The 22,838-nt window shown below is 31.7% G+C and overlaps 4 protein-coding genes and 1 long non-coding RNA gene across 7 annotated transcripts; 1 reads left to right on the forward strand and 4 right to left on the reverse strand.

Moving 5' to 3' along the window:
* Positions 1-533: 533 nt before the first annotated feature.
* LOC121217907 (uncharacterized) lies at positions 534-3,474 on the reverse strand. Of its 3 annotated transcripts, XR_005914110.1 has the most exons (4): positions 2,499-3,474; positions 2,358-2,411; positions 2,133-2,216; positions 534-685 (listed from the first exon to the last, which is right to left on the reverse strand). It is a non-coding gene; the product is annotated as an uncharacterized lncRNA (long non-coding RNA). The 3 variants fall into 3 exon arrangements; XR_005914111.1 differs by lacking the exon at positions 2,358-2,411 and having other exon boundaries at positions 2,098-2,216; positions 2,499-3,473; XR_005914109.1 differs by lacking the exon at positions 2,358-2,411 and having other exon boundaries at positions 2,499-3,470.
* Positions 3,475-7,680: 4,206 nt separating this feature from the next.
* LOC107902568 (citrate-binding protein) lies at positions 7,681-8,687 on the reverse strand. Its single transcript, XM_016828724.2, has 2 exons — positions 8,409-8,687; positions 7,681-8,094 (listed from the first exon to the last, which is right to left on the reverse strand). The coding sequence occupies exons 1-2, from the start codon at positions 8,676-8,678 to the stop codon at positions 7,711-7,713; spliced, it is 654 nt and encodes a 217-aa protein (XP_016684213.2). The 5' UTR covers positions 8,679-8,687; the 3' UTR covers positions 7,681-7,710.
* Positions 8,688-11,303: 2,616 nt separating this feature from the next.
* LOC107903120 (egg cell-secreted protein 1.1) lies at positions 11,304-11,739 on the reverse strand. Its single transcript, XM_016829168.2, has one exon. It carries the CDS (start codon positions 11,734-11,736, stop codon positions 11,350-11,352), a length of 387 nt encoding a protein of 128 aa, XP_016684657.2. The 5' UTR covers positions 11,737-11,739; the 3' UTR covers positions 11,304-11,349.
* Positions 11,740-14,614: 2,875 nt separating this feature from the next.
* On the forward strand, positions 14,615-17,124 carry LOC107904925 (60S ribosomal protein L3). The gene is made up of 6 exons (XM_016831448.2): positions 14,615-14,746; positions 15,022-15,116; positions 15,242-15,352; positions 15,699-16,003; positions 16,127-16,536; positions 16,664-17,124. Exons 2-6 carry the CDS (start codon positions 15,032-15,034, stop codon positions 16,920-16,922), a joined length of 1,170 nt encoding a protein of 389 aa, XP_016686937.2. The 5' UTR covers positions 14,615-14,746; positions 15,022-15,031; the 3' UTR covers positions 16,923-17,124.
* Positions 17,125-17,536: 412 nt separating this feature from the next.
* Positions 17,537-21,162, reverse strand: LOC107904924 (protein S-acyltransferase 8). Its single transcript, XM_016831447.2, has 5 exons — positions 20,771-21,162; positions 19,501-19,686; positions 18,759-19,064; positions 18,421-18,654; positions 17,537-18,218 (listed from the first exon to the last, which is right to left on the reverse strand). Exons 1-5 carry the CDS (start codon positions 20,807-20,809, stop codon positions 17,724-17,726), a joined length of 1,260 nt encoding a protein of 419 aa, XP_016686936.1. The 5' UTR covers positions 20,810-21,162; the 3' UTR covers positions 17,537-17,723.
* Between the last annotated feature and the right edge of the window lie 1,676 nt (positions 21,163-22,838).

The raw sequence follows: 22,838 nt of genomic DNA on the forward strand, positions 1-22,838 counted from the left end.
CAAAACCAAATGATCAGATAAACCAACAAACTTGGCAAACAACAGAGATGTTAAAAATAAAAAATATATATAGCCATTAAGGCTCAAAAAATAAATATAACAAACAATTATGTGCAGCTTTAGTAGCAGGTTGAACCATACTAACAAACAATCTCAATCATAGCTCTTCCATGTGTCACAAATAGGCATTCTTTCTAATGATTGTCTAAACTATTCAATTTTTTAACAAGGAACAATAGTATTAATTTGCAAAAAACAGAACAGAAACATGCAGCACTACTGTTGTTTAACGCTATATAGAAATGTCTTATATAGCATAAAAGAGAACTAAGGCACAGAAAAAAGAAGAACACCATAATAATTAAATTGATCATTGATATATTCAATTTTTCCAAGTTTTTCCATGAATCTAAAGGGTCATAACTCTATACCCATCATGTCCAAACATGATTCCAACATTGGTGCCAGACTCAGGTATTTCAAGAAACATAAAAAATCGTAGCAACATTGGCCAACAGAAGGAATAATTATACCTTGGTCAAGCAGTATATCGCCGCTCGTCTTGTCAGCCAACATAGCAAGTGGAGCCTGTGTGTTGCCTTCCTCATCAAAGACAACCCTTGTCCCCACAGGCCTATGAACATTGATCTTCAGCTTTTTTTTCTTCAAGATCCGTGTTGCTGACCTGAAAATAAGAAAACCAGCTCAAAAACTGATTTCAAGTAATGGAGTACAAATAAAACAAATCATTAAGGTAAAACTACCCAGGGGCATACATAATTGACTAATGTAAAACGATCTACCTATTCTCAGAAAAAGAAAAACTAGAATCTGTGCAAGTTACCACATAACCAGGTAAGCTTACGAGCCAAAGCAACTATATAAAAGAATTTACCATTTAACCTACTAGTACATAAATGAAATTATTTTTTCATTATTGCAACTAATATAATCATAAATAATTTAAGAAAACAATTAAAAAACAACTCTTATCTACCTAAAGCATAAGAATTCAAAATCTTTTAGATTATTTGATAAATAAAATATTTTATCTTTCTTGCCAATAAAATAAATTAAATTAAATTAAAATAAAAAACAAGAATCAAATTAGTTCAACCCCATGTCTTTAGTCAAATTTAATTAAACCTCAAGTTCTTTGTCAAAAGAAAAGAATATATATAAAAAACCAAGAAAACAGATACCTAGTTTGATTGGCAAAACTTCGTTTTCTTTGGTAGGCGGCCATTGGGAAGATTAACAATTAATTAAGAAGATGAAAAGAGATAGACCTTGAAGAGTTTTTGCAAGCAAATTGATTAAACTTCTTCTATGTTCGAATTTTTTGATATTCGATTCTTGTTTTTTATTTTATTTTATTTTATTTTATTGGTAAAATATTTTATTTTCATATGGCATATTATTATTTGAAGTACAAAATGTTTTCAGGCAGTACAGAGAAACCCTTATCTACCTAAAGCATAAGAATTCAAACAAAGGAACTGAGCTTCACTGATTATGTATAATTAACATATAAAATAGTACAAATTAAAACTAAAAAAAATATTAACATATAAAATAAAAAAAGTTTTTTTAAATAAAAAAGTTTTTCTTTAATCATGTGAGCCAGTCACCCAATAAAACACAATTTACTTTTTCATACCTACTTACTGCTTACAGCTACTACTTTCTTTCTTTTTTTCCTTTCAAATCTTACAGACAGCTACTAATTGAAGGTTGAATAATGCAACTAACAAACATAAATAATAATTAAATCGATTAACCAATTCCATGCTGTGGTGCAAGTCCAGTGGCCACATACTTGCATGAATTGTTTACATTTTTCATTAAGTACTTAATTTCTAGATATTTTTCACTTGGATGAAAATTTCACTTCAATTTTTGTAAGAATCATTTACCAAGTTCACACATATATTGCTTGAATGAACCACTAATGCAAGACACACAGTTAACAAAGTTCACGATTACCATTAAGCATTAAATTACATGTAATTTATAATAAAATGTTAGAATTTGAGAGTATATCATGTTGGTTTTCTCTATTTTTGCTTCTCCCAAAGAGCAGAGATCAAATATTACCTTATTTCATTATGATAGTTCTGCTTCATACTTACCTTTCTAAAAGGAGCTGATGCATTTATGGAAGGACTTGGAAGTCTTTGTGTCTTGTTGTATAATTCGACCATGTGACATTTCACCTGAGTAAGATAAAATAAAGGAATTGTCTCATCTATAAATCAAACTTGAAATGATATTCACATTTGTCAGTAGATAACATAATTTCTTTCCCCTTCTTCAGACCACATGCCATAAGTCAGAAACATAACCATCGTAGTTACCTTTGGTAACAGGTTCCTCTGTCAATCCAGTAGACTGCATTTCTAATATACAGACTTCAGGCTCCGTTTATCACTAAGTTGGAAGGATTATCAAAGAAAGGCTAAAAGACAAATAAGGCATGCAAAGATTTAATCACTTACAGCAAACTGGTTAGTTAAATCCTGATGCTGAAGAAGCTCACACTAAACTCCGATACTGCAAAAGGATAAACACTCATCATTTTAGAAGATGAGTAGTGAATAAAATGTTTGAGACTATTTTGCATAAAGCGCTCCATTTCCATGAAATAAAATAAGGAACTAGAATACAACACTAACCATGGTAAAAAATCAGAACAAGGCAGGCATATAGCTACAGAGTAGCCATCACACATGGCAGATATGCTTCAAGGAGCAAGCTTTAAATCAAACATATTAATTATAAACACTAAAAGATGTAATTTTTTTCTTTTCCTTGGAACCAAAAACAAAAATCAAACATCATTTTTACTTACAAGAAGCAAACTGTAAAAATCCAAAATTCAAATTTATGAACTGCAAAGTTGCCCTAGAGAGTAACAACATACATAGAGGAACTTCTTAAGATCTCTTCCTGAAGCAATATCCCGCAAGACGGTAAAAGCCAGGTTAGTCTCAAACCTAAGTGCTTCGGCAAACTCTATAATTGGATCCTTAGGTATATGAAACTTTTAATAAATTGACAATCCCAAAATTTATTCGCTTCAATAAAGCAAAAAAGAAAGAAAGTAATATTTACTAGAGATAATCGCATCCATTTAGTCAAAGATTCAGAGATTCAGAGCTAAAAGTGTCAAGAAAAAAAACAGATTATGCACTAAACAAGGAATATTTCAGAGTTGAATAAGAGTGGGAAAAATAATGCAAGTTTCAAGACGAAGAACAAAGAACAAACAGAGATAATCGTTTCCTTGATTTCCTGGTTCTGGGTTCTTTGATTTTGGACCTCTTTTATCCATTTGAGAGTTTTAAGACGAAGAACAAACAAGTTGGAATGAAACACAGAGTTGAATAAGCTTTTGGATTTTTTTCTTGGAGGTGGGAAATTAGCGATTTTAGGGGGGAAGGTTGAGGATTTCGGTGGGAAGGAAATTTTATAAAATGGTGCTAATTTTTTAAAGGAAAATATTTTTTTAATTTTTTTGCGGTTTAGCGGCGTTTTTTTGAGAAATGCCGCAAAAAAATTTTTCATTTTGAACAAAATGACGTCGTTTTGTTATGCTAAAATTTTTTTAATTTATTTTTTTATATATTGATTTGTTTTTTGCGGCGTTTTTTATAAAAACGCCGCTATTTCATTTTCAGCAAAATGACACCGTTTTGCTATGTTAAAAAATTTTTATTTTATTTTTTTATAAATTGATTTATTTTTTGTGGCGTTTTAAAAAAAATGCCGCTATTGCTTACCTTTAGCGGCGGTTTTTTGATAAACGCCGCAAAAAAATTTTCATTTTGAACAAAATGACGTCGTTTTGCTATGCTAAAAATTTTTTATTTTATTTTTTTATATATTGATTTGTTTTTTGCGGCGTTTTTTTATAAAAACGCCGCTATTTCATTTTCAGCAAAATGACACCGTTTTGCTATGCTAAAAAATTTTTATTTTATTTTTTATAAATTGATTTATTTTTTGCGGCGTTTTTTGCTTACCTTTAGCGGCGTTTTTATGAGAAACGCCGCAAAAAAATTTTTCATTTTGAACAAAGTGACGCCGTTTTGCTATGCTAAAAATTTTTTATTTTATTTTTTATATATATTGATTTGTTTTTAGTGGCGTTTTTATGAGAAACGCCGCAAAAAATTTTTCATTTTGAACAAAATGACGCCGTTTTGCTATGCTAAAAATTTTTTATTTTTATTTTTTATAAATTGATTTCTTATAATAAAAAAAACAAGTACTCTCAAAATAAATATTAGATATTTTAATAAGAAAACAAATGATAAAATGGTTGTAATTAATTATTAAGTTAGAATTATCTAAATTAAATAATTACCTATATATCCGTTTCATTTTTATTTTTGTATTTTTTTCTTATAATTTGGTCCTCTCTAAAATAAATAATTATACATAAATATCCATATCAATCTATTACTTTTTTTAACTTATTTATTAATTCTATTTAAACTAATATTTAAATATATCAAATGGTTTAGGTTAAATTTTTTTTAAATATAAAAGCATTAATTAATTGTATAAAATTTTATCATTTAACAAATCTCAAGTAAACCTTAACCTTAAACCCTCTAAATTAACCATTCAATACATATAAAGTCCATCTATTATATATCTCTTAAATAATTTAAACTATACTCATAATTTCAATATATTTGATTTATTATTATCTATTTTACAATTATATGAGAACATATTTAAAATATAAATTAAAAAATAATTAATTTAAATTCAAAACCTTAACTCGATCCCTGAATCCCTAAACCTTAAATCCCTAACTCTTAACCCCTAACCCCTAAACATTAAATCTCAACCCTTAAACCATAATCCCTAATTCATAATCCCTAAATCCATACTCCCTAAACCTTAAAATATGAACTCCTAAACCGACTTTAAATCTTAAATTAATCATATACCCTAAACTAAAAACCCTAAACAAATTTATTATTATCTCTTTTACAATTATATAAGAACATATTTAAAATATAAATTAAAAAATAATTAATCTAAACCCAAAACCCTAACTCGACCCCTGAATCCCTAGCATGTCTAACCCTTAAATCCCTAACCCTCTAACCTCTAAACCTTAAATTCCAACCCCTAATCCATAATCCCTAAACCTATACTTCCCTAAACCTTAAAATATGAACTCCTAAACCGGCCTTAAATCTTAAATAAATCATATACCCTAAACCAAAAACCCTAAACAAATTTATTTTATCTCTTTTACAATTATTTTAAATAATAGTATTTTAATTTTTCCATGTGTTTATTTCAAATTATTTCTACGTGTCATTATTTTTTTCTGAAGATTTTAAATATTCAATTAGAAATAAATTGAATTTTATTTAATATGAATAAACCAATTAAGATAAAATATTTTTAGCTGCGCTTTTCCAAAAATGCCGCCAAAGCCCCCAGCATTTTTGGCCGCTAAATCCCTAAAAGCTCAAAAAACGGCGTCGTTGGGCTTAGAATTTTTTGCGGCGCTTTCTCAAAAACGCCGCTAAAGCCCTGAGCATTAGCGGCGCTTTCTTAAAAACGCCGCTAAATCCGCAAAAGCTCAGAAAACGGCGTCGTTGGGCTCAGGTTTTTTGCGGCGCTTTCTAAAAAACGCCGCTAAAGCCCTGAACATTAGCGGCGCTTTCTTAAAAAACGCCGCTAAATCCCCGAAAGCTAACAAAATGGTGTCGTTGGGTTTATGATTTCTTGCGGCGTTTTTGAGGAAGCGCCGCTAAATCCCTGAACATTAGCGGCGCTTTACTAAAAACGCCGCTAAATCCCCGAAAGCTCACAAAACGGCGTCGTTGGGCTTAAGTTTTTTTGCGGCGCTTTTATCAAAAACGCCGCTAAAGCCCTGAGCATTAGTGGCGCTTTCTTAAAAACGCCACTAAACCCCCGAAAGCTTGGGAAACGGTGTCGTTGGGCTTAGGTTTTTTGCGGCGCTTTCTCAAAAACGCCGCTAATGCTTATTTTCAGTGGCGTTTTCCTTAAAGCGCCACTAATGATCGATCGTTAGCGGCGTTTTTTATCCAAACGCCACTAAAAACGCCACTAAAAGCCTGTTTTGGTGTAGTGAGTGTAGTACAAGACATATATTTTATATTATTATATTATATATATGGATGTAGTACAAAATGGCATGAATCCAAGTAAAATCCAAATGTTCTTCAATTTCTAAACTAAACCCTAAAACCCTAAACTCAAACCTTAAACCCCAAACTCAATCTCTAACACATAAACACTTAACCCAAATTAATAAACAGTATGCCATAAACCCTAAACCCTAAACCCTAAACCGTATACATTAAATCTTAAATTTTAAACCCTAAAACCTAAAATAAAACGATAGATTTTGCTCAACACTTTGATATGCGTTGAAACCCTAACTGTAACCCCTAAATCCCCTAACCCCTAACCCCTAAAGTATAACACCTAACCCTTAAACTTTAAATTCCAAACCCTAAATTTATATTCTAGACTACTCTTTAAACCCTAAACCGTATACTATAGAGATAATTAATTCAATATTTTAAAATTAATACTATCTCTTTTACAATTATATAAGAAATTATTTAATATATAATCTAAAAAAATCAGTAATGTATCCAAAAAACTTTAAAATTATTTTAAATAATAGTATTTTAATTTTTCCATTTTTAATGAATATTTTAAAATATTTTAAACCCCTGAGCATTAGCGGCGCTTCCCGCTAAATCCCCAAAAAGCTCCAAAAACGGCACCGTTCGGCTTAGTTTTATTGCGGCGCTTTCTGAAAAACGCCGCTAAAGGAAGCATTAGCGGCGCTTTCTTAGAAAACGCCGCTAAATCCACTGAAAGTTAAGAAAACGGTGTCGTTGGGCACCCCCAAGCATTAGCGGCGCTTCATTAAAAACACCGCTAAGGCCTCGAAAGATCTGAAAACGGTGCTGTTGGACATATTTTTTTTGCGGCGCTTTCCTAAAAACGTCGCTAAATCCCTGAACATTAGCGGCGCTTTCGTCAAAGCGCCGCTAATTCCAAGAAAGCTGAGAAAACGACACCGTTTGGCTTAGGTTTTTTAGCGGCGCTTCCCCAAAAACGCCGCTAAATCCCAAAAACTACGGAAACGGCACCGTTTGGCTTAGGATGATTAGTGGCGCTTGATTAAAAACGTCGCTAAATCCCCAAAAGCTCGAAAACGGCGTCGTTAGGCTTTGGTTTTTGCGGCGCTTTCTAGAAAACGCCGCTAATTCTTATTTTCAGCGGCGCTTTTCATCTAAACGCCGCTAAAACCGCCGCTAAAAGCCTATATTGGTGTAGTGGTGCAAATATTGAAGAGGATGAAAATATCATCATGACTCGGTGTCTTGATAGACTGAATCAAGAGATTACCAACAAAGCAAATCTCTAACACCATGTAGACATGGATAAGATGTAAAAATCCATTGAAAAGCACGGGTTTGGGTTTGAAAACTCCTAGGAAGAATCATAGCTGAAATAGGGAAGAAATCAAGAAGCAAAATATAATACTAAGATCAATAGCAGATTACATTGATAAATAATCACTTTTCTAAGCAGAGATTAAATATTAACTATATATATGTATACAAGACCAAGATGAATAGCATATTACATTAATCAATAACCACTTCTTTAATTATATATGTGTATATATAACAATCATTTTTTGAAAAGCTTAATGTCCCTCCACCTAGATTCCATGAAGTTGCTAGATTTAGCAGGTGCAGCATAAACGCCACATTTGAAATACAAGTCACCGGGTCCTTGATCGTTCACCACAAACTTCTCTTCTCCATCAATGAAAACAGTGATCTTCCCTTTGCCTACATCATGGATCACATTCACTCGAAACCACTTGTCGTACAAGTCGGTGGCCACCAAGTTGTACCTATAATACCTCATGTTTCCATCGTAAATCCGAAGTTGCAGCGTCGTTGCTCCTTCAGCAGCGCCATGAATTTGCACTATGGTCACCCCGGATGTCCCTGTTGGGACGAAAGCATAGCCTTCAAATTGCCAAATTCCAGACGAATAGTCATGTCCCTAAAACACCATGCACCACGGTTCAGTTAGAATGCACTTTGGCTTCATAGTGTGTTAGACAAACGAGGTACTTTTCCAAAGATCCGTCCGAGTTTGGACGAAATTGGATAACAATATAATGCCCAAAAATGGTACACTTGCATTTGCATGTCATTTTTTTATTATTAAAGATGTTTGAATATCTCGTAACCACCTTACGTCTAATTATTCTAGAATCGAATCAGAACAGACTCAAAGGAGAAAAGTTTTTTCTTTTCAAAAAATTCGAGACTAAGGCTTCTCTTTATCACTCCATTGAAGATACGTTAATTTACCTTTATGCGTACTTCTGTGCGAGGCCTAGTGCCACTGTCAGGTTTGAAGGGCTTATCTTTATTGTAGACCCAAAAACTTCGAACACCATCGGAGTAATTATAACGTTGGGAGAGTGGCATATTATATGGTTTTTGTAAATCAAAATTCTCATCTGTTAATGGCACACGAATAAATCCATCCGTAGGATCTGCACCACAAATAAGTAACTGGTGATTTAAACAAACAACAGCAACAATAATCAAAACTCTATAGCAATTGGAACCCTTCATTTTGGTGCAATTTGAATAGCATAATCAAAACTATAGCATAACCAGATCTTTGAAACCATATTTATAGTAAGATGCTTCATGGGAATATTCGCCACTTACTTTGTTTTTTAGTTTATTTTTCAGATTAAGGTTTACCGTAAGGCATTAAATAAGAATGGCAGGACCTTTATGCTGTTTTCTTTCTCTCTTAAAGTCCAACTATATTGCTCTTTTGGGAACTCTTTTAAGGTTGAAATTATTTGTCTTAGATACTCATATTATGTCTGCTTCTCCAATGAATATTATGTTGTCCTTTGTTGAACCTTGTCTAAGGCGGATCCGGCTCGAAAAATAGAAACGTTAAGGTAAAAATATAAACTCGAAAAATAAGTTTAAATAAAAAAAGTCTGTTTAGAAAATGAGTCGAGCCTCATGTTAGGTTTTTTTTGCCCGAACTCGGCCCAACTTGAATTTGTAATTAATAAAATAAAGCCATGCTGTTTTGCTGCTATTTTCCCTCTTTTTATCACTATTTGTTACAATTTCACTATTATATTGTTAATGTTTAGAAATTCTATAACACTTGTTTTACTGTTAATTTTGTTATTATTTTAGAACTATTTGCTTGTTAATTAGTGTTATTTAAGTATAAATATTTTTTTAATTTATTTTCAATGTTACTTTAATATTTTAAATTTTTTTATATAAAAAATAAAAAATTTTAAAAAATAAATACAGGTGGGCCAAGCTCAAATTTTAGCATTTTTATCTGGGCCGGACATAGGCAATAATTTAGACCCATTTTCAGACATAAACCTAAAGTTTTGTTAAAACCCAACTCGACCCATGAACAACTCTAGTTTAACCCAGAACAGAAAAAATGATATTCACATTATGGCATGAATTAGAATTTTATATTAGTATATGCTTTATTTTTTCAATACATTTTGAAAAATATATTTTAACTATAAATATAAAATATAAATAATTAAAACATAAAAAAATCATAAATTAATTTAGATGTTTCTCTTTCAATTGCTTATTGCCGAACAAACTTGATTGATCTTATTTAACGAACGAAAAATAAAATGAAACAACAAATTTGGCTTCCTACCACGGCTCTCCTTAAGATGACAGCCATAACCATTCTCTTGTTTCTAATATTTTGAACAAATTTAGACTTGTATTAGGCAAGGTTTGAATTGATTAGAAGTTTATATCAATGTTCAAGATAATATTTTGCATGTTTTTATACTTAAATTTAATTATTTTTAACTAATAAACAATAATTTAGGATTGAACTAAAAAAAAAGAGTTAACAATTGAATTTAGGGCTAGTTTACCATTGCTTTTCAGAAGCATTTTTGGGCTAAAAAGTACTTTTGAGTAAAAGTTAAAATTTTCTGTTTTTTGTTTTTTTGGTCAAAAAAATGTTTTTGAAAAGCTCAAAAACATCTCATTTAGCAATGTTTTTCATTTCAAAAGTGATTTTTGACCCAAAAGTACTTCTGAGAATTAATGCTAAACTGGCCCTTTGAAGTGCTCATGAGCCAGGTCTAAACATAATATTAATATATATTATATGCTTGCTCAAGCTCAGTCTCGTCTGAAATATGGGCTTAAAATTTTACCTAAACCCGTCTATATTATTTTAAATTTTAAAAAATATATATTTATATTATTTTAATTTAATTTTTAATAATTTTTTATTAAAATTTTTCTATATTCATCTTAACATTTTTTTTTGGTGAATTACAATAACAGGGCAAAACTCGAACAATCAACGCGACTAGTTCGACTCAAACCCAAGCCACACCTGGGACGATGAACACCTTTGACCATTAGGCCATCACATGGGGTTTAGTTTAACATTATTTTAATGTTTACATTATAATAGTATTATATATTTAGTATAGGTTAAATTTTTTAATGTGTTATAAATTACATAATATAAAGTATTATAAAGTTAAAAACGGGCTAGGCCAAGCTCTAGTCTTGAATGTTCAAATTCGAGTCCGGCCTATATCTTAAATGGGTCTAATTTTTTTATCCAAGTTAATTTTCGAGACAAAATATTTTTACTCAAACCCTCCCAAATTTCAAACTGGCTTTTAAACTTGAATGAATAGTCTGGCCCGTGATAATCATGGGACTGAATTAGTAGCGCTAACTCTTAGACTAATCTGTTCGATAATGGTTACAAATATATGGTGACTTCTATAAATATTTTTCCAATTTCTACTATAATATTAGCATTAGTGCATTACAATTTAATGATTATAATAATTAATTTTAGTTGAAACTTCAAAAATAGTATCCTAAGTATTACACGACCTCAAGTATACGAAGAGGATACTAATTTTGTTACGAGAGTTTTTCCGCAAATTAATCTCATTCCGTATGATCGTTACTTTTAACTAATTTGTTTTTATTGTATTCGTTTTTAACCATATCTTGTTATAAAAGGACATCTAAATTAATACAAAAATGGATTTTTACATACATTTTGTTGTATATTAATTTAAAAATCTTAATTTTATTTCCTAATCTTGCTAGAATATTGGTATTATATTTGTCCTGTGGTACTCGTATTTGGTAACGAAAAACTATTTCATTAATAACGTGAAAAGAAGAGAGAACAAAGACACATAAAACATGGTAAAATTTATTCACGAATGAGAAAGCCATCCATTCAAGGAAGCATATCATTCGCCGGAGCAACCACGCTAGCCTTCACAGACGGCGGAGACTTGGAAGTTTCATGATCGCAGTATCCTTCAAGTATGTCACCTTCTTCCGTGGTATACCCTAGTGTTTCAAGCATGTTCGGCCAGCACTGGTGGCTAACCGTATGAATAGCGTGGCAGCATGAATCCCCGAGGTAGGTTTCACCGTTGATGAAAAACAATATGACTTCTCCAGTGCAGGATTGAATCTGGGTCAATGATTCCCAGCAACTCGGGGAGTCCGCATTGAGTCGAGATTGAAGGGTTAGCTTCGAGGTTTCCAATGACGATGCCATTGGCAGGGCTAAAAACAGAAGAGTGAGTGTTGAAAAGAGCTTGAAAGTGTTGGCCATTTTTAGAAGCTTGATGATAATGCAGAACAAGATTGGATGAGATGTTGGTGGAGATAGCATATGGTAGGTTTATATAGGAATTCAACTCTATTAACTGTTCATGAAAGAGTTAATATGATTATTAATAGTATAATTACTATGGAAGTTGATGGGATTTTGCGTAAATGGGGATTAAATATTGGTTTAATTTCAAGCTAGCATAGAATATAATTAAGTGCAGATGAAGAGTTGAGTTGTGAAGCACCATGTTACTGTATTTCAGTGATAAGGTTCGTCAACAGCCGCTAATTATCTCAGCAATTATTTGCTACAACTGATTCTACTCTACAAACTTATTTATTTTGATTTAGGTTTAAATATATTATTATTATAATTATAGTTATTCGATTATATTTTTCATAATTACATTTGTAATTTAACTTAAAAAATACATACTGAAAATAAATTATATTTAACCTATGGATTTTTTAAAATATAAAGCGATTTATACTTTAATTTAATAGTTAAAGTATTTTTATAATTAAATAGGTTTTATTATTTTATCTTTATAATTATTTAATAAAAATATTAAAAATAAAAATAGAATAATAATTAATTAAAGGTAAAATTATTGTTTTTACTTAAAATTTATTTAATAAATAAACCTTAAAGAGTTTGTATTTTTCGTCAAACCTTATCAGTATTTTCAACATTATTTTTATTGTTGCATAATTATCAAGTGAATATATCTATATATATATATTTTTTATTTCAAAATGTCATTGAAATAAATTTATAGAAAATTTTTAATAGTAATAACAACTTGATCTGGATTTTTAAATTCAAAGTAAATGAATTAAATTCCTGAAAATAAAAGTTGGGGCTGGATTCTAAATGTATAAAGTGTATAAAAACTTCAAAGTATATTTTAACCTTCAAATTTTTACACCACAATTTAATCCAAACAAATAATCAACTTAACATGAAACGTTGAACCATACTAATTATTTAAAATTTAATTACATGTATGCATTAAAAAACAAAGCTTAAGAACATATATTACAATTTGTTTTGTATCTCAAAATTTTAATATTTTAAAAATTAGATTTTGTATATATATATATTATATATAGTTAGAACTGGGGCCATTTATTTAAATTAAAAGGCCTGTATAATATTTGGAATGATTTGGATAAAAACATTAGGTTTAAAAAATAGATTTGAACAAAAAAGTTAAACTCGATTAAAATATACGTTGGGCTTAATCTCCAATATTCAAACCATACTGACCCCACTCACTTCCAAGTTTAATAATATGTTTTTATTATGTTATTTTATGTAGTATGTAATTTGTGTCATACGAAAATTAAATACACTATACTATATTATAAATAATACTTAAACTTTTTAATAATAAGAAAATATATATAATGATAGTGAAAAAAGTATATATAATTAATAAATATTAATAAAAATAATTTTAAATAACTAAAAAATAATATTGGTGAATATAAATGGGTTTAAGTTAGTACGTTATAAATATAATCAAGTTTGAATAAAAGTTGAGACTCATATTTCGAGTCGGACTAAACTTAAGTAATTATGTATGACATCAATATCATATATGGACCTGATCGAAATCCAACTTGGCCATGCCTATAAACACCTCTAATTATATTTATTACCCAATAATTAAAAAATACTAAAATTTTATGTGATATATAATTTTTTTAAAAAATAATTATCCTTGCATAAAACAGGCTTAAAAGTTAAAACTAATATTAATATATGCTTAAAGCCAATCCAACTTATTTATCAATTCTAGTCCTCACTAACTTTTTGGCAGTAACATGCAAGCCCAATAAAAAAGGGAGAGCCCCCATTTTGTCATAAATCCAAAAGATGGGGACAAAATTAAATCTAAGGAAGAAAACTAGGGGTTTAATGGATATTCATTTTTTTTCTAAACAATAATTAGTGTCAACTTAAAGAGTATGAAAATACAAACAAATTTGTATAATAATTTATTTGACCCTCTAACTTTATAAAAAAAATCATTTTAGTTAGTTATTTAAATTTCACCTCTTTTAGCCTTTGAACTTGCATTGTTTGTCAAATCACTCCAAAATAAATGAAAAAGTTAAAAAATGTTAACTTTGCTGACATGGCATCTACGTGTATGCCACGAAAGCAAATAATTATTTAAAAAATTAAAATCTTTAAAAACTATTTTTTTTATATATTTATATATTTATTTTTTAAAAAATAATTTTTATATTTTTTTGGATTTTTAAAAATTAAAAAAAATTAATCGTTAACATGACATCCATATGACAATCCACATGTATGATATATCAACAAAATTAACATAAGTTAACTTTTTCATTTATTTTTGGGCGATTTAACAAATAACACAAGTTTAAAGGATAAAAGAGACAAACAATTAAATAAAAACTAAAAATATATTTTTTATAAAGTTAAATTGCCAAGTAACTTATTATTACATTTATTAAAACTCATACTTTTAGGTGAAGTCGAATTTAAATTAATAATTTATTTAAACTTATTAAAATATAATTCCACTCGTAATAATGTCTAATCCACACTATTCAAAACTTAGGGTTATATTTTTTAAAACATAAAACGTGCAAAGTTACAAAATATTTATTTAACCAACAAAAACTTGTATTTCTAATCCAATTAAACTTATAAAAAAAATTGTATAAATGAGTATAATGGTTGGGGTGATCTGATCATGAGGCGACTCATAATAAGTTCTAGTCCACACTAACCAATAACTTTGGGCTCTAATTTGTAAGCCCAATAAAAAAGAGAGATTCCCCATTTTGTCATAAAACCGAGAGGTGGGGGACAAAATTAAATTTGAGTGAAGAAAACAGGGGGTGTTTATGTAAATTAATATATCTAAGCATTTGTTTATAAATAAAAAAGCATCAGCTAGGGTTTTAACCATTTAGGAGGTTAGAAGCAGCCAGCCACAGCATTCGCCGCACGGCATCAGTCTCATCAGGTTGCCTTTCTCTTTCATCTAATCTCTCCATCTTCGTTTCTTTCAGCTACATATACATAGAAATTTGTCGGAAATGAAGGAAAATATAAACTGTTTTCTCTACTTTTTTTCCCTTTTTGTTAGAATATGACTTGATGTCGCTGTGAAAATCTTTTTCTTTTGTTTAGTTTTTAGTCTTAGATGCTGAAATATTCATTTTGGTCTTTGGTTACGCGTTTTTAATTTGGTGTTATCAATGGGTTTATTTATTTAATTTACTTTTGGTGGTGATGAAGGCGGGGAAGAATGTCTCACAGGAAGTTTGAACACCCAAGGCATGGCTCCCTTGGATTTCTTCCGAGGAAGCGAGCTTCTCGTCACAGAGGGAAAGGTTATATTGTTTTTTTTAATTTGTTTATTATATGGCTGTAGAAAACTACAGTTTTTGTATCCCAAAATGCAGTATTTAAATGACTATATATATGTATGTGATGGTGTTACTGTGGGTTGGTGCAGTGAAGGCATTTCCTAAGGATGACCCAAGCAAACCTTGCAAGCTCACTGCCTTTTTGGGCTACAAGGCAGGCATGACACACATTGTCCGAGAGGTCGAAAAACCTGGATCTAGTAAGTTGATTTTGATGACATAACTCTGATACTTGTGCCACTTGTTTGATATATAGACTACTAAATTGTTCTTTCTTTGAGCTTTATAAACTCTTGCCTTAAGATTTGTTGAGCTTATTTTGAATGTTAATGCATTGGTTAAGATGATTTTTATGAAAGGTATTTACAAGTAATGTGTTAACTATTATTGACATTTGTGAAAATAGTGCATTGAATTTAGAAGTTATCCTGGAACTAGGGTTAGTAGGCATCGGTTATTTGGAGTTTGGACTTTTTAAATTTATTATGCTGCACCCATAATCTTATTTGAATTTCAAGCTAATTTGCGTTCTTTGTTTCTGCATAGAGCTTCACAAGAAAGAGACATGTGAAGCTGTTACGATCGTTGAAACCCCTCCTATGGTGATTGTTGGGGTTGTTGGTTATGTCAAGACACCACGTGGTCTTCGCAGCTTGAACACCGTTTGGGCTCAGCATCTGAGCGAGGAAGTCAAACGTAGGTTCTACAAGCATTGGTGCAAGTCCAAGAAGAAGGCTTTCACCAAGTACTCAAAGCGGTACGAGAGTGAAGAAGGGAAGAAGAGTATCGAGGCTCAGCTGGAAAAGATCAAGAAATATGCCACTGTTGTTAGGGTTTTGGCCCACACACAGGTTTCTACCAATACATGATTTAATCTATGCCTTGGTTTTGTTTTATTTTGATTGTTCATAAGTGGTAATTTTCAAATGCTTTGTTTTAATAGTACTGTTTCTTGTTAACTTGTGCTTTTACAGATTAGGAAAATGAAGGGATTGAAGCAGAAGAAAGCACACCTAATGGAGATCCAAGTTAATGGTGGAACTATTGCAGACAAGGTTGATTTTGCTTACAAGTTCTTTGAGAAGCAAGTCCCGATCGATGCTGTTTTCCAGAAGGATGAAATGATTGATATCATCGGTGTCACTAAGGGTAAAGGTTATGAAGGTGTTGTGACTCGTTGGGGTGTCACTCGTCTGCCCCGTAAGACCCACAGAGGTTTGCGTAAGGTTGCTTGTATCGGTGCCTGGCATCCTGCTAGAGTCTCCTTTACAGTTGCTAGGGCAGGTCAGAATGGATACCATCATCGTACTGAGATGAACAAGAAGGTTTACCGGGTTGGCAAGGTTGGTGACGAGACCCACTCTGCTATTACCGACTATGACAGGTTAGTGGAATATACTTAAATCTTTGCTTTGATCAGATTGGGAGTATTTTGAAGGTCTCATATAAAGACTTTCAATGGGTTTTGTTTATTTCGATTGATATAATTGTGGAATGTGTATGGTCATCAGGACTGAGAAAGATATCACTCCAATTGGTGGCTTCCCTCACTATGGTGTTGTGAAGAGTGATTATCTGATGATCAAAGGTGGCTGTGTTGGACCTAAGAAGAGGGTGGTTACACTCCGCCAGTCTTTGATTAACCAGACATCTCGTGTAGCTCTAGAGGAAATCAAGCTGAAGTTCATCGACACCTCATCAAAATTCGGGCACGGACGTTTCCAGACTACACAGGAAAAACAGAAATTCTATGGTCGGCTCAAGGCATAAATCTGCAAATTGGTCAGGAATTTCCGGCTATCGTATGTTTAGGTTTTGTTATTCTCTGAGCTTAGTTTATGCTGATTCTCTATTATGTTTTGAAATGCATTGGTTGGATTAATTTTGTTTTATCAACTCTTTTTGAATGTGTGCACAACTGGGGTTTTGGACCAGTTAGAAAACCAATTATACCCAATGTTTTACTTTTTAACAGATTTTTCCTTTCGATTTGATTAATTTTGCCTTCTTTCCCTTTGGTAGAATTTAAAAGTTGTTCGATATATTTGGAAGATTAAATTTTATGCTTATATCTAAATGTATTTTAAGAAAAATAAATAGTAATAACCTTGTGGGTATCCCCTGGAGTTTAAATGGTTCAGATGGTGCTTCCTGCTTGAGGTGTACGATGGGACGAATGAAGATGTAAATTTTTTTAAAAAGCTTTTTCAATATATTTATAAATATTTAGAGAATCATCTGGTCAAGTGGTAATATGATATTGTACGGACGATGATTGAATGCCTTAATTAGACCAGCGGATTAAATCTAAAAATCAATCATCTGACCCAGTGGATTCTTTTCCTTCTGAATCTATTTATTGGTACATTTCTTGTGGACAATTGTCCTTTTCGTTGTTTTGATTGCCATCGTGTTCGATGGTAATACATTATTTTTTATGCATGTATTTTTATGCCTGAAAGGGAGTAAATTTCCCTCCCCAATCGAAACTTTCTCATTCGTAAATCAAAGAAATATCCCCTTCATACAGTAAAAACACTAATCAAAAGAATGCAATGGCTACTGTACAAATTACTCAAATAAACGGCCAGCTTCTTTTATTGTAACTGTGGAATTGGTATGGGAATCAGCTGCGATTTCTGAACTACTGTTACCGTAACTCGAGGGTTCGGGGTCTGATCGAATCATAGTCATAGTCAGAGAAGCTCGATGATTTATACCCATAATAGAATCAGCCTCCAAGGTACTACGAAGAGGATCATTACTCTCTCTACTATCATTTTCCTCGTCATTTTGTCGTCGGGAGATCTTCGATAGGTCTATTATCTTCAATAGATCTTGGCGGTTCTCTAGATCTACCTCGATTTTCGGATGTGTATCTCCACCTACATCTTCTGCTTTCGCTTCCTCAGTAGGCCTGGGTACCTCCTCTTGAACTAAAGCCCGGAAATTATTCTTTGAGGGGTTTAGCTTTGTGCAAAATATTTCATCAAAATTACTCGGACAACCTCGATCGAAAATGTTGATTCTGTTGTCAGCCCTATGTCGAAAATTTTCATAGGTAGTCTGGAAGACAGGAAGTTAGGTTAGTTAAACTCCGAAATAAACTTATCAAATTAAAACAACATAAAAAGGGCATCTTTGTTCCTTGCAAGCTGCACCACAATAAGCAAATCAAGGCCTACAACTTGCATTCATTGGTTGATTTCTTTCCATATTTATTTACCCAACTCTCACAAGTTAAGAGGGTGCAAAAACAATATCATACCTGGTTTGTTCCGATGAGGTACAAGTGAAACCCTGTGAGCCCACCAACAAACCATAGAGCAATGAAACAATACGCCATTAGTACGACAGATGGAGGAGATTCTTTCATTGCTTCCCAAACTGTTCTGTGGTTATCATCCATCAGAACCTTAATGTACAATGCTGACATGGAGAACACATAGATGCAGAGAAGAGTTGTTGAAGAAACGAACATAAAGAAGAACCGATAATTGCGCTGGTCATATACAGAATAGTCAGCCTCTTATCAAAACACTGCTCAAGGGGAGCATGAAACATCCGGACCCGTATGAATAGATAGGTTTATCAGATAAAACATACCAGTCCGATGCATTGCCCTACCCAAGGGCAATGGTGATCAAATCTCTCAACACAATTGTTGCAAATGGAACAGTGGGAGCAACGAGGAGGTCGATAAAGCATGCACGTGCTACAATACTTCACCCGCACCTGCATTCCATTAACCATAACTTCTTTAGTTCGAGGGAACTGACGGCCAGGTGTATGCCGATTCCGAGCCTGAGCTGGAACAGAAGAATCATGGTGAGGCTCCTCCTCTGGGGGGCGTGAATTGCGAGGAATGATTCCTGGGTCCCGGGCTGATGTGAGGAAAAGAATAATCAACACCTATCAAAATAAAGAATGCTATCAAAAAGACAAAGTAGAAAGTTGACAAAAATAAAAAAAAGTTATATATGTACTTTAAAATCTAAAAGGGGCTATAGCTATCCTAATCTTATCTTAGATTAGAGAAGGCCAAACTTCTATGAGAAATTCATTTTCAGTACAAACTCGGCAAGTAATCTAGATCAAATGAAAGGGTTGCACTACATATATTCCACCAAACAAATATTTCAAATTTTAGATAAACTGTCCTTGGGAGTTTAAACATAAAAGTTCAACTGTTAAAAATTGGCACTTAGTATTTATCCATAACTTGCAGTTCATAAAGTTCTTACAGAATTGTTAACACTGTTGGCAACTAGGGTGATAATTTCAAGAGTAATTGTTCTAAAACCTCAAAAAACAATTCAATCAACAAATAAAGGGTAAAGATACTTACATAGATAGTAAAGACAACTGCTACCACCATAATTCCATATCCTGCATTGTATGGAGAAAATCTATGTCGAAGATGCCTTGCAACAAATATGCAAAAGATTATAGAAGGAACACTGATAAGCAATAAGGTAACAGGCAAAGATCTAGCATCTGGACCGAATATTAGCCTTCCACCAAGGAAAAACTTCTGCATAACGTATATAGAAGAGAATTAAATGCTGAATGAAAGTCATGGACGATCCATTCAGACTGGAGACATCAAAAGATAAAACAAATAACATCAGATTTTGCTATAGCATTTTCATATTTTACCAATATTCTAAAGCTATCATCCTCTATATTTTTCATAACTAGCACACCTTTTATTCTATGTTGGTCCTAATAAATAGTGAATATAGCAAAAAATATATATCAACCAATATTTTATGATTTCATGGCACTTCCAACAAATGTGATCATTCATCTAAATCTTGAGTCTTAACCACAATCTAATACTACATTGTTGATCCACTCAAACACTACTTTTGCACCGATTGCTACACTAAATCATTCCTTTGATCCAAACATTGTCAAACTAGTAAAGTAGCGAGTATATCAACATAATCACCAAACTAGACAAAGAAAAGGCTTCATCATCATCACCATCATCATGGCTTGGAATTGCACCAAATTGTGAAATTATAATTATCGTACTTCAGTAAGGACATTTCTCTAAAAGAATTGGCAGATTTAGAATAAGTTCATACTCTTAGGAAAGGCCACAACAGTATCACCAGATGTTCTCATAATCTATACAAGTTCCATTGAAGAAAGCACACACATAGCACTATAAACACAAAAAATAAAATAAAATGAGCTACTTGTGAAGCATGAATCGGCCTACTTGCATCAAAGCAATTTTAGCACAAAAGTACTCAATTCTACCTAAAAATTGTAAGGTCATATGCATCTTAACTTTACAATCCATAACTGATATGAATGTTTCATTGACCTTAACCATAACTCTCTTTTTAACCTCAAGAATGTAAAAACAAATCAATGAACAGTCCAAAGCACCAAAAAGAAATTCATCATTTTTACATGTTTTCTCCCATTTTCTATCATAGCAAAATAAAAACAATGAAAACCGAAGCCAAAAATGCTACTACACCAATCAAAACCATACTCATTGTCCTTCAAACCAAACAAATCTAACAATACCTAGATGCCAAAACCTAGCATTTATATTGGTCGGGGGGGGGGCAATACAAACGAAGAATTGATATCCTTACATTACTTCCTTTCCAAACTTCGTAAACACGCTTTTCCATGAAAGAAATCTTCCCCTCTTATAGCTTTATTCGACTACGTTGGAACTGAGTCCAAGATTTGAAACTTATGCGAAATTTTCATTCTCTTTAAAGGGAAAAAAAACCGTAACACGTTGCGATGCAAAAACTTTGCCAACCGACTGAAATTTATACTCAATCGAATGGCGATTAAATGATGAGTGCAGAGTTAGGGCCTGGTTTCCTTTTGCGTATTCAATATTTAAAAAAAATAAATAGGAATTATTGTAGAAGATAAAGTGCGTGTGTTGAGGTGATCTTAGCGACGGCGATTCGCGTTCTGTTACTTCGTGAGCGGAATAGGAATTTTTTGTTCTTTTATTTTCTTTTGTTAAAAGGAAAATATCACGTCATTTTGTATGATCGTTTTTTCAACAGAAAAAGGGATGAAATTTATGTTTGTTAAATTTTATTAACTGTTAAGAGAATAAATAAAATATGTTAAAACTTAAAAAAGGTTTCGTTTGACCAACAAGTCAATGGTAAGATACATTTTATTTAGAAAAAGCATAGGTTAAAATATTAGAAACTATATAATTGAGACTCACAGCTATAAATTTTTAACATGGATAGCTAAATAACTTATTTTAAATTAATTTGCATTTATGTGCTATGTAAGAATTAATAGTGTGTTATTCAAATTTTAAATTAATTTTAATGTGAAAGTATTTAACATGTTAGTAAAAGGGGTGTTGCTAAGAGCGGAAACAACATAATTAAATTGGTGCTTGAATTAGTGGGCACTTTTTTGTAGCATCTACACCCAACTTGATCACCAAGTTTAAATGCGAAACACCGCATTTATTGTCGAAGCAACATGAACTAGCTTTCCTTTTATAATAAATTCAAAACATCAAACATTTGACATTTTATATAAACTATTCATTCCAACAATAAACAAGTTATTCAAATACTTTAAAATTACTTGAAAACTAGTTCTTATTCAACATCAATACAATATCCAACTTTTATCGCACTTTACAAAACATTCATATTGATTAGAACCAACTTCAAGTCATTCAAAACACTTTTAAATTATTTTTAATTGAGTTTTTAGGTGTTCGAGGATGATCATGATCTAATTCGGGTCTCCGGCGGTCAAAACAAATCAAAACAGGGGAGAAATTCTGTTTTGACATACTTGTATCAGTAAAAGTCTAGAATTCTATCGGTAGAAGTCTTTGCTACTGTTCATTTTTTGCTACTGACTTATTTGTACCGATACATCTGACAATTTGTATCGGTAGAAGTTTGTCAGGACCTAAAAAGGACCCCAAAACATACCTAGTTTGTCCCACAACAATACCATATCATATCCAAACATTAAAAGACATGTTGATAAAGTTCTAAATATAATTTTGAGCATGCTTAACACCTTAAATCACCTATTCACAAGTATGATCACAATCTTATTAACATCAAGCATCAATTTCACTTTTTGGCATGCAAGCATCGTATCAAATATGATCTAAACATAACATATTAGACAAGCATAACCACATATCCCTACATCCAACACACACAAGCATATATGGACATGTTCATATTAAATACCATTAACACATCAAGTGACCACAACATTCAAAATGAATTCAAAGTAAACTATGAGACTAAATACATGCCGCTTGCTACAAAACATATCAAAATCTATATACACTTTGTTGAGCCGAGAATTGAATCTTGGATGCTATCGTACGTCTCGAGTCTTTGAAATCTAATGTTACTCAAGCATAGAAATAAACAAAATTGCACGCTAAACAATAAAATTTAGTGTTGCTAACATGATTTGGAAACAATAGAACACATATATAACAAGTTTAATATAGTCAATATATATATACAAGATTCAACAATAAATTAAACCATATCCATCTTTCTTATCTCATGCTTTTATTTATCATATTTCCATGCTTGTTTAACGTATCATATATCATTATTTTGAATTCAACTATTATATCATTTCAATTTCAAGTATTATGATGCATATCAATTACACATATTAATCTATTTA

Source organism: Gossypium hirsutum, chromosome D05 (assembly GCF_007990345.1).
Source record: "Gossypium hirsutum isolate 1008001.06 chromosome D05, Gossypium_hirsutum_v2.1, whole genome shotgun sequence".
Taxonomy (NCBI): domain Eukaryota; kingdom Viridiplantae; phylum Streptophyta; class Magnoliopsida; order Malvales; family Malvaceae; genus Gossypium; species Gossypium hirsutum.

What these genes read in the sequence shown, in the direction of transcription:
- LOC107902568 (XM_016828724.2), bottom strand. Translation starts at nt 8,678, where the DNA reads ATGAAGGGTTCCAATTGCTATAGAGTTTTGATTATTGTTGCTGTTGTT. An exon ending in GCACAGAAGTACGCATAAAG is followed by an intron (nt 8,095 to 8,408) that starts GTAAATTAACGT and finishes ATGGTGTTTTAG; the next exon opens with GGACATGACTATTCGTCTGG.
- LOC107904924 (XM_016831447.2), bottom strand. Translation starts at nt 20,809, where the DNA reads ATGGAAAAGCGTGTTTACGAAGTTTGGAAAGGAAGTAAT. An exon ending in AAGTTTGGAAAGGAAGTAAT is followed by an intron (nt 19,687 to 20,770) that starts GTAAGGATATCA and finishes TACGTTATGCAG; the next exon opens with AAGTTTTTCCTTGGTGGAAG. An exon ending in TAGGGCAATGCATCGGACTG is followed by an intron (nt 18,655 to 18,758) that starts GTATGTTTTATC and finishes GTATATGACCAG; the next exon opens with CGCAATTATCGGTTCTTCTT.
- LOC107904925 (XM_016831448.2), top strand. Translation starts at nt 15,032, where the DNA reads ATGTCTCACAGGAAGTTTGAACACCCAAGGCATGGCTCCCTTGGATTT. An exon ending in TTCTCGTCACAGAGGGAAAG is followed by an intron (nt 15,117 to 15,241) that starts GTTATATTGTTT and finishes GGGTTGGTGCAG; the next exon opens with TGAAGGCATTTCCTAAGGAT. An exon ending in GGTCGAAAAACCTGGATCTA is followed by an intron (nt 15,353 to 15,698) that starts GTAAGTTGATTT and finishes GTTTCTGCATAG; the next exon opens with AGCTTCACAAGAAAGAGACA.
- LOC107903120 (XM_016829168.2), bottom strand. Translation starts at nt 11,736, where the DNA reads ATGGCCAACACTTTCAAGCTCTTTTCAACACTCACTCTTCTGTTTTTA.